At 46.0% G+C, this 10,057-nt stretch overlaps 1 protein-coding gene across 1 annotated transcript in view; it reads right to left on the bottom strand.

Annotated features, from left to right (window-relative positions):
* Positions 1-1,600: 1,600 nt before the first annotated feature.
* RTF1 (RTF1 homolog, Paf1/RNA polymerase II complex component) overlaps positions 1,601-10,057 on the bottom strand; it is a 56,748-nt gene continuing 48,291 nt past the window's right edge. Inside the window, exons 9-18 of the mRNA XM_025473124.3 lie at positions 9,464-9,546; positions 8,008-8,095; positions 7,807-7,914; positions 7,146-7,223; positions 6,413-6,534; positions 6,176-6,233; positions 5,485-5,562; positions 4,920-5,015; positions 4,003-4,114; positions 1,601-3,744 (exon numbers count right to left, since the gene is read on the bottom strand). Coding sequence (XP_025328909.3) covers positions 3,638-3,744; positions 4,003-4,114; positions 4,920-5,015; positions 5,485-5,562; positions 6,176-6,233; positions 6,413-6,534; positions 7,146-7,223; positions 7,807-7,914; positions 8,008-8,095; positions 9,464-9,546 — 930 coding nt within the window. The 3' untranslated portion in view covers positions 1,601-3,637. The remainder of the gene's footprint in view (positions 3,745-4,002; positions 4,115-4,919; positions 5,016-5,484; positions 5,563-6,175; positions 6,234-6,412; positions 6,535-7,145; positions 7,224-7,806; positions 7,915-8,007; positions 8,096-9,463; positions 9,547-10,057) is intronic.

The raw sequence follows: 10,057 nt of genomic DNA, 5'->3' as shown, positions 1-10,057 counted from the left end.
TTCCTCCTCAAGGGAACTCCGAGGTCCCCAGGAAGCAGTGATGTCACACAAAACTCCATGCTAGGGGTTGATGGTTTGTTGGCTCCCAAGAATTGCCTGACACTGCCACCAAGGAGAAGTCCTCCCACAGCAAGGCCCTAAGATTAAGTTGACTGACTCTGTACCTCTCTCCCCTCTGCATCCCTCTGCCTATGGCAGTTTTTTTTTTTTTTCCTGTCCCCAGGTGTAGTTGCCCCTTGGCACTGGATCTTGGGAGATGGACGGATAAGCCTGTTCTCTGCTCAGAATCCCTGCTCTCTAGGGCCTAGGGAGCCCACTGTTCCCAGCAGTGAGGTGAGGGGAGTGTTAAGGAGTTGGAGAAAACTTCACTGGGTACTGGGTGAACCCCAGGGGCCCATCTCTTCCAACACCAAAGGTAGGCTTGGACTGGGCTATGTCACCTCCCACCCTCCCATCTCTAAAGAGGAGTAGATGATCCCGGATTTTGCTTCCTAAAATATAGAAAGGTTTGAGATACATCCACAGTGAGTGGGGTTCGGGAGCCCTTACAGATTTCCCTAGTTTGGGAGATTGAGGAAAGGATTTTACCCCATAGCCTCTGGTCCCTAGATCCCCCGTTCACACTCACAGCAGGCCAGAAACAGAACAGTAAAGGAAGTGTGCCTAGGTCAACTGAAAGCTGGAAGCACCAGCCTTTCACTGAGGTTAGGCAGTGTTGTCAGGGTCCTACCAGATTAAAGCTTGTTGGTATCTTCCAAGGTAGGAAGTAGACCAGGCCAACTAGGAGGGCTCCCTGGCTCTAGACAGCTACCATACCAGAGATGCTTCTGGGGAACCAGGTTGCTGAAGACTCCAAAGCAGCCACTTTCACTTTTGGGGGTATCAGACTAAGAGAAGGGGAAGAAGGGAAACCAAGCAAAAGAGAGGCTCTCGGGGACTTTGAAAACATGACTTTGAGAGTTGCCACTCAGGATGCAATCCTTGGACTAAATCTGATCCCCTTGTTAAAATAGGGTATAAAGTTTATTTACAAATATCTGTACAGTTTCAGTGACAGGTCAGGACTTCACAGAAACAAAACAAAAGCATTCTCTTTGAAGGGAAGTTGTAGGCAGTAGACTTGCCCTGCACCTGTCAGAAGCAAGACAGACAAACAGACCTATACATCATGAGCTAGGCTTATGGACATTGGCCTTTTTGCTTCTTGGAAGGAAGTGAAAAATATATAAAACAGCCTTAGGTGCCACACCCTTCAACACTGAAACCACATGGAAGGGAGAACGTGTGGAGCAAGGAGCAATGGGAGCAGCTCCCCAGCATCAGAAATACCGTGAACTGCCATGAAACCCAGCTGGGGGAGGTTGGGGGCAGGAGGGAGACAAAGCCAATGTTTTATGCCTGGTCAATCAAGATCTCGAGTCAGAGGCTCTGCCTCAGTTGAGATTGGAGACAAGTTCTCAGTCCTGACTCCAATCACCAAGGAAGGAGACTACTCAGGTGATAAGTTGGTTGGCTTTTCTCCTTGCTGTGTGTTGGTGTCTCAGAAGAAAGTTCCAGTAGCTGCATGTGGGGAGGTAGTGGCAAAGTGGCTACAGTGTGATGCAGTTTTAATAAAAATTTTATTACACAGCCATAATGTAATCGACACTTCTCCAAATCCAAATGATACTAAATACAGATCTACATGGTGGATCAGAATGACTCCAGCAAATTATATGGATTCTATAATTTCATGTCTTTTAAAACCAGAAAGAAAAAACAGTCCAGGTTCGTCATGATAGGAGAGGTCCCAGCAGCTTCCAGGACTCTGCCGGAGTCCGAGCAATGTTTAGCAGTCTGTGATTCCACATTTACACAACAGTCTATAAAGGGTTTCGGTCAATGGACTATTCAAGTATATATGATTTTAATGAGTCCATTGCCCACCTTTGCCCAACTGAACTGCGTCACAGCTACCACAGAGCTATGTTACAGTCACAGTTCACCAATTTTACAGTCACAATACTTTAAAAAAAAACCATCCATTGCTGCTTTTTTTTTTAAATAAAAAAGTGTAAACTAAGTTAAAGCAACACCGAGGCTCTACTAAACCCAGAAGAGTCACCAAGTTCATTTTTACGTTTAAATACAACTTAAGTCCATGATTTCCCATCATCCCACTTCCTTACAGAAAAGTAGGGTGAAGAAGCACAAAGCAAAGCTTGTAAGTTCCTCTCCCTCTTGTGGGACTCAGCGGCTCTCAGCTGTTTCTTTAGCTTAGTTCTTGGTATATATAGTCAGCTGTACTTTGTTCTGAAAAGATTTGTTAAATGCCACTTTTATTTACACTTGGAGCTTTACACCTGAGAATGATTATCAAGCAGTCAGCTTATCTCTTTTCAAACATTTCATAAAGACATACACACTTCTTTGCTGGCTTCACCCTAGCTGCACAATATATATGCTTACCATATATATATGTATACACACACAAAACTGCACATGCTTGTAACATCTGCAACCTAAATCTTTTTGTGTTCGTTCTCTCCACATTCACGTTGAATACTTTCTCTTAAAAACAAAACAAAATATTATTCTTTCTGAAACAGCAAAAACAGAATCACTAGGAAGAGACAAGTACATGGGGGCGGGGAAAAGACACACTATGTTCAGCCAAGAAGCTGTGGGCTGTACCCATGGGTTGAGCAAGACACCTGCACTGCCCTATCTGGGTACCTGGCTGTGGGCTTCCCTCCCACCTGCCGGGACACAGCCTACAGGGCAGGGGCCAAACTAGGGTGCCTTCTCTGAGGTGGGGGGTGTGTGTGGGAGGAGATGTCACACAGCTACAGCAGTCAGGCCTGTTTAGTAAGAAGAATCACATTTAATGAGTTTCTTTCTTGCAGTTTCAGATGCTCGAGTACAGCTGAAAAAAAATCTGAAACAGCTACAGACCCATGACAGACTGATACAAAGAGTACTGCATTTTAAAAAAATGATAAAAAAATCCACACTCACAGACACACACACACACACACACACACACGCACACACACACTCGCTCGCTCAAATAGCCCCCCCCTCCCTCCCCACAAATGTACACTTTTTGGAAACTAAATTGGATTTGAAAACCTCTCTTCTGCAGAGATGGGAAGAAGAGGAAGATGAGGAGAGAGGAAGGAGGACTGCAGGTGCCCAGTCCCCACTCTCTCCACGAGGGTCCGGTGCCAAATGTTCAATGGTTGGGTCCAAGGCAGCCCATGGAGGTGGCTGCCTAGTGCTGCTGCTGTCGCCACCAGGGGCTCCAGCAAGAATCCCAGCTCCACGCTAATACTGAATGTGTGCAGAGTGGCCAATGAACTGTGCTGGTTTAAAAAAAAAAAAACAAAAAGAGAAAAAAAAAAAGGCAAACACAAATCTAAAGACATGGATAAAGCCCAAGAGAGCCCAGGCCCACACCGGGTGAGAGGCCTGGGGGGTGGTGGGAGATGGTGCAGACAAGGGAGGTCTATACAGCAAATGGTTTATATTACAGATGACTGGCAGTTTAGAGTCTCTTCCCAGTTCTACTGCTGCTCCAGCCCAAAGAGGGCAAATCAAAGGAAAAGAGGACACTGTGATGGGGCATGCAGGGTCAGAAGCAGCAGGCTGGGTGCGCTCAAATAAGCCCTCGTCGTTTTTTGTAGTCTTCCAAGTTTAGAGATCTCCTTGGAGCCCCATCTTTGGCTGGTGGAGCCTTGGAGGTGATGGCCAAAGCCTTTGACTCTGTGGGAAAGAAGAGGAAATCAGCATCTAAGGAGCCTACAAAGCCTTCTTCATCTTGCGTTTCACCCCTTCTGGTTGCTTGGCTGCCTGTCCCTACTCCTCCCAAAATACACCTGTGCCCCAGCTTACTCCAGTCTCTGTAAATACTGAGAATCAGACACTGGCACTTCTTCCTAACAACGGGGCCCCCTGCTGGCTGAGGCAGCCATGGTGCCCTCTGGTCCTTAGCCATCAGCACACCCCCACACCTTCACCTACCTGAGCTGGGAACTTGTAAATCAATCTTCACATCAAAATCATGTACTTTGAACAAATCTTCTGAGAGGTCACTGGCTGACTTAGAATTCAAATCCTTATCCTTGCCCTGACCCTGCAATGTGAAGAGAAAAGCTAATTATAGAAGTATGAATGCAAGTGGACTTCAAGAAGCAGCAGCACTAATGGAAAAAAAAGCTCTTGCTCAAGTTCATCAGATCTCTTTCCTAAGGCCCTTTTTCTGATTCTCTCAGAGGGAAGACAGGAGAGGCCATAAGAAGGTTTCTTTTCTGAAGCCTAAAAGAGGAAAGGGAAGGCTCGTGTCTATAGTGTGGGGGGCTGAGGAGGGGGTCAGGACAATAAGCTACCTTCTGACCCAAGATTTCAGAAATTCCTGGGATAGTTTGGGCTCCACAGGAAAAGACCTAACTTACACACACACACACACACACACACACACACACACACAACCCCCCCACCCCAACAAACAAAAAAAAACCCCAAAGAACTCTGCTTCTAAATGGGCAGTTTCTCTGTTTAACATTTTAGTTTTCAAAGAGCTTTTCACCTTTACAAACATCTGACCCTTATGTGTCATCAGCTTCTCCTAATCATCCTGTGAAGCAGCAGGATAGAGTATTATCCCCATTTTACACACGAGAAAATGTGGATCAGAGGGCTAGATGTCAGTTGCCTAAAGCTGCAATCAAGGCCTTAGTTTAATAGTGGTGCTGGGCTTAGCATTTAGGTGGCTGACTAAAACTCAGTAGCTGTTTATTACAATTGTAAAAAATCAGGATGGAGAAAGGGCTGCAAGTGGGATGCTAGTTCCTCCACGTGGGAACAATCAGGCCTAACCTAGGCCAAGTGTCTGGGCCAGTAGCCTTGCTCTGCAGGCCACGGGGCAGTACTGCACTTGCCTTGGTCATTTCCTTTGGAGCATCTGGTAACACTCCAGAACCATATTTTGCATTCAGCTGGGCCAAGATGGCAGCCTGAACAGCTGGGTCTCTGGACTGAGAGAGAAATTGAGTTATTTTAGAGATTATTTAACACTCACACAGTGCTATGCCAGATTCTTTCCCATCGACTACCACTAACATCACAAGCACCACGGTGGACCCATCAGCAGCTCAGTGGGGTTTTCTTCAAGGCAGCAAAGAGAGGCAATAAAATCTTTGAAGCCCAGGCCAGCCTGGTCCTAGGTGGCTCAGCCTACATGTTCCTAATGTCTTGCTGCATTGGTAAACCCACCCTGACACAGGAGGGGTTAGGCCGTAGGTTTCTACAAATCCATGCCAGGTTTTCGCTACCTGTGTCCTATAGCAAGATTTAAAAAAGGAGGTAGCCAGACCCAAGAGTTTGAGGTAAGCAAATCCCACTAAGACAACATTATTTTTAACTTCCTTATTAATCTCCTAATGGAATTCATTTTATGTCCTAGAATCTAGGTCCTGACTAAAAATGTCCTCTTTAGGCACTCACATTAGAAACGATGGTAGGTTTGCACTGCCGCCTGGTAAAGGGATCCATCTGTTGGTTTTTCATGTTGTGACTTTCAGCCTGAAACGGAGAGCATACATACAGAACTGTCTCCTTTTCCTCACCTTTCGTTTATCCTAAGCTTACATATAAATAACAGTCCTTGCAAGGGCTAAAAAAAAAAAAAAGTCAAAAGTCTATTATCCTCTTCCCTTCAAGAACAGCAGAGCAGATATGGGGACAACACCTGAAAGAACAAAACTAGAAGTCCCTAAAGATGAACACCTGTGGAGTAGAAGCTAAGGGGCAGGAAGGGTGAGAAGGGCAGAAGACTGTTGCTTTTCATTATCAATCAGTACATCCCATGGATATATGTGTGCCCATAGCATGCGGAGGCGAAGTGTACATGTTATTCAGTAAGTAAAAAAAAATAAACTGGAGCAAGGTATATAGAAGATTTTGTATCATTTTATTATTATTTTTAAAGAATGTATTTATTTATTTGAGAGACAGAAGGAGCATGAGCAGTGGGGAGGGGCAGAAGCAGGCTCCCTGCTGAGCAGAAGGACCTCGGGATCCCTGCTGAGCTCAATCCCAGGACCTCGGGATCATGATTGAGCTACCCAGGCACCCCTCGTATCATTTTATTAATTAAAATTGTTTTCAGTGATCCAAATCAAGTTGTCTTACTCACCACAAGGGCCTTCTCAGACTCCACAATGTTCCACTCCCGGTTCCGCTGGTTGATGTAACTGTGGGTGAGTAAAAGGGTGAGTCAATGGGCTGTGGTAGGAGGAAGGGAACCACTCAGCTCTGACCCTGGAGCCAGACGGAGGCAGCACATGTGTAAGGCCACAGGCTCGGCTGATAACTGTGGCAAGGTCTGTGGGTCCAGAGTAGGAGCCCAACCGAAACAGGCTCTGTAACACACCTGATAGCAGATATGTTTTTGGTCCGCTGACGGTCCAGGGCCTCTGCTCGCTCCTCCAGCTCATTCAGCTGGTCTTGGATCTGTTTGGCCTTGTCCTGATCCCCCAGGTCCTCAGCCATGGCCTGCACACAGAGACATATGTGAGTTGTTGGCTATGATGGGCTCTGTATCAAGTGACCCCTTACTTCCAGCCCAGGCAAGACAGCGCATGTGACAAACAAATGACAGGAAATACAAAAGAACATTGAAAACAAACTATACAAATGCAAAGTATAATTCTTATTACAGCACTTAACACCTTGCCATATAGCTAACTGGCCCTGGGCCTCTGGCAGCAGCAATTTGTAATATTAATCTTAGAATCCAGGTCTCTTGGGGCTCACTCACCCTAACAAGGCTCAACCCTATCCTGATGTGAAGAATGGAAAGTCCCCACCTCAGTTGGGCTTGGCAATATCATTTGTTCAGACCTAGTTAGTGTTGAGAGGACCCTGAGTTCTGGCTTATTAGACATAAAACTAAAGGGACTAGGAAGTAACGAGAATGGAATGGACACGATCAGTTTCAATTTATAGAAAGGAAAATGGCCAAGGGATGCTGCCCAGGGGCCAAGAAAGCACCATGTTGCTTATGCTGGAGCCCGATCCAGTCACCACTAACCGAGCAGAGAATGAACAAGTCTGATTTCCACATCTTACAAGACAAGGAAGGGGGCTCACATGCAAGTCCTCACCTTTTCCTTTAGCAGCTGAGTCTTCTTCATAGCATAGTTGGGTGGAGCTTTCCTGAACCTTTCTTTCTCTTTTACAATCTGTACCAGAGAGGAGATACCAGCAGTGAGGTATTCCTAAACTATTTCTGTAGACAGGCTAAGTGAGCCCATTTGGAGGCAAGCAGCTAGTTAAAAGGGGGCTGGCTCTTCCTACAGCAGTGTCATGCCCCAGAGAGAGAGAGAGCGAGTTCATTCCAAGGGATACTATGCTGTTTCCAGGGTCACGGAGATTCTTCTGGGACAGTCTGAAGGAACATGCACCAATAAACAGCAGCAGCCCAAGGACCTGGTACTGTAAGGCTAGCCACTGTCCAAGAGAACAGAGATCAAAGAATTTTACCAAAATGTTTTGGAGAAAGGAAACTCTTGAAGGACCAAGCCTAGCAGAATACAGATCCCTGAACTCCAAATACACTTCTTTACTCTATGACTTCAAATGAGAATAGAGAGAAAATCTGGATGAACAATAAAGCAGGTAGTAACATCAATATTCTCCCATCCTTATGCAATAGTAGCACAACTAAAAATGTCAAGATACAGGGAAAGAAAAGAAAGTCATGTTCTCTTTCTCTAATACTAGTTCTTACTGAACCTCTAGTCTCTGGGGTACCAGGTTTCTTACCTCTTCAATGTCCTGATCATTGAATTTATAATTAAGAGCTTCTTTAATAGACAATTCCTTTTTATTGATTTCATCGAGAGTGGGCAACTGCATGCCAGCAGAGAACATCTAGACCAAAACATAATAAAAGGTTATTAGTAAGAGATTCTGGAGACTTTCTCAGGGTTTTCATGAACTGCCAGGTGTTATCTACCCACTTACCGCTTCTTTCCATTTCATGAATTCGCTTTCGGTGAATTCCTGGTTTGAGACAAACTCTAGACGGAATACTCGTTGGTCGTTGCCATGCCTACACAAAAAAGAGACAGCAACTCCAAGAATGGGTATGTTACCTGCAGTAACAGCAAAGCAATCCAACCAGACTATGAACCACCTATCTCTGTGGTTCTCAATCCTGGCTGCCCTTTAAAATCACCTAGAAAGGGGATCCCTGGGTGGTGCAGCGGTTTGGTGCCTGCCTTTGGCCCAGGGCGCGATCCTGGAGACCCGGGATCGAGTCCCACGTCAGGCTCCCGGTGCATGGAGCCTGCTTCTCCCTCTGCCTATGTCTCTGCCTCTTTCTCTCTCTCTCTGTATGACTATCATAAATAAATAAAAAAAAAATTAAATCACCTAGGAAGATCTGTGAAAATTCTAATGTCAAAGCACCACTCTAGTTCAACTGAATCAGAATCTCTGGGAGTAAGAGCCAGGCAATGAAATTAAATAAACAATACCTCCCAGGCTGTTCTAACAGGCAGCCAGGATAAAAGAATCATAGCTGGCACTGGGGGAAAAACTGGACTTGGCCAGTACTTCAAAAGTCCATTTACAATAAAATCTGTCATAGTCAACAGGCATCGATAATATAAAATATTATGTAGCTCTCTGAATGGCAAGGAAACACCATTCCCTAGAGAGAAGGCACATTGCCTTCTGACTGACCCCTATGCTGGTGAAGTTAGGTGAGTCAGTGCCATTCTCCTAGGGATAGTCATTCTCTGCATGTCATGGTCACTGCCTATCTCAACTGGCTCTTTTAAAGCAGCCCTGGAAAGATGGTGGGGACAGGAGAAGGGAATGGAGACCACAGAGACTAAATTAGGCCATGGGACAGCTGAATCTATTAGCTGCTATTTGCAATGATCCTGGTAAACTACTTCTGTTCCTTTTGATACAGGGTCTCTAGAATTTTCAGGCTCCACGAGGGCAGGGATTTGCATGTGCCTACTATATTTCTGCCTCTATCCTGATGCCCAGAACCGTGGCATGTAGCAGGCACTCAGTATCATGTGACTGAAAGGAAACTAAGTCCTGAAAGGTGACTTGACTCGACTCGTCAAAGACCAGGTTAGTTAGTGACAGAGCCAGGACCAGAAGCAGGCCACCTGACCATAGTCACCAAGGAATTGCCTGCAGGGATCTGGACAAGGCGGGAGCTCACAACCCGCCTTTTTCCTACTCTATGTCCTACCATTTCTTGTCCTGGATTTCCCGTGTGACAGACAGAGATACCCTACCTTTCCCTACAGGCAAGGGCAGAATAAGCTTCCCTCCAAGTACCCTTGGGGAACAACAGAAATTCACTGAAACATCATACTGGGTGAGCATGGCAGCCCCAACAGGTAGTGCCTGTGCACAGCAGAAGCAGAAGCTGCCACAATGGCACCTCCCCTACCGTAGCTGTAGCCCTTTGTTTGTTCTGGTGCCACCAAGCTGGTAAACTTTAGCGGTTTCCACAACACCTGTGATCTCAGCCACCTATATGAAAGGACAGAAAAACAGACTCTTTCAGAGCTCTCCACACCACCTTCTCTTTGGCTCTACCAACCTACTGTGGACAAGTGACCCTGCACTGAGAGGACCCCACAGCTGCCAGGTATTCTGGGCACCCTCCTCAGGTTTAGAACCCAGATGGCCAAGCACCAGAAGTCCTGCACGCAGAGTGCGCAAGCGCCAGGAGAGGAGGCGGTTAGCCTGGTGGGCCCGTTAGGAGCTTCTCCTCCCACTTACATTCTACCTTACTATGTGGACATACTTGGGATTTCAGAGGTCAGTTTTATCAACCAAATACGAAGACCATGGAGGTCAGTTTCTGTCAAGCTTTCTGGGACACAGAATGGCTGCTGGTCCTCACAGAAGGAGATAAACACCTAAAACCATACACCCCACGCTAAACCAAACAAAAACAGAAAGGAAAAAAAAAAACCTTAGTGGCTATGTTCCAGCCATCCAGATCATAGAAGCAGTCCCAGAACTCACAAAACAACCT

This window comes from Canis lupus, chromosome 30 (genome assembly GCF_003254725.2).
Source record: "Canis lupus dingo isolate Sandy chromosome 30, ASM325472v2, whole genome shotgun sequence".
Classification (NCBI taxonomy): Eukaryota; Metazoa; Chordata; class Mammalia; order Carnivora; family Canidae; genus Canis; species Canis lupus.
Note: the sequence above shows the minus strand (reverse complement) of the source record. Positions and strands in the feature narration are given on the sequence as shown.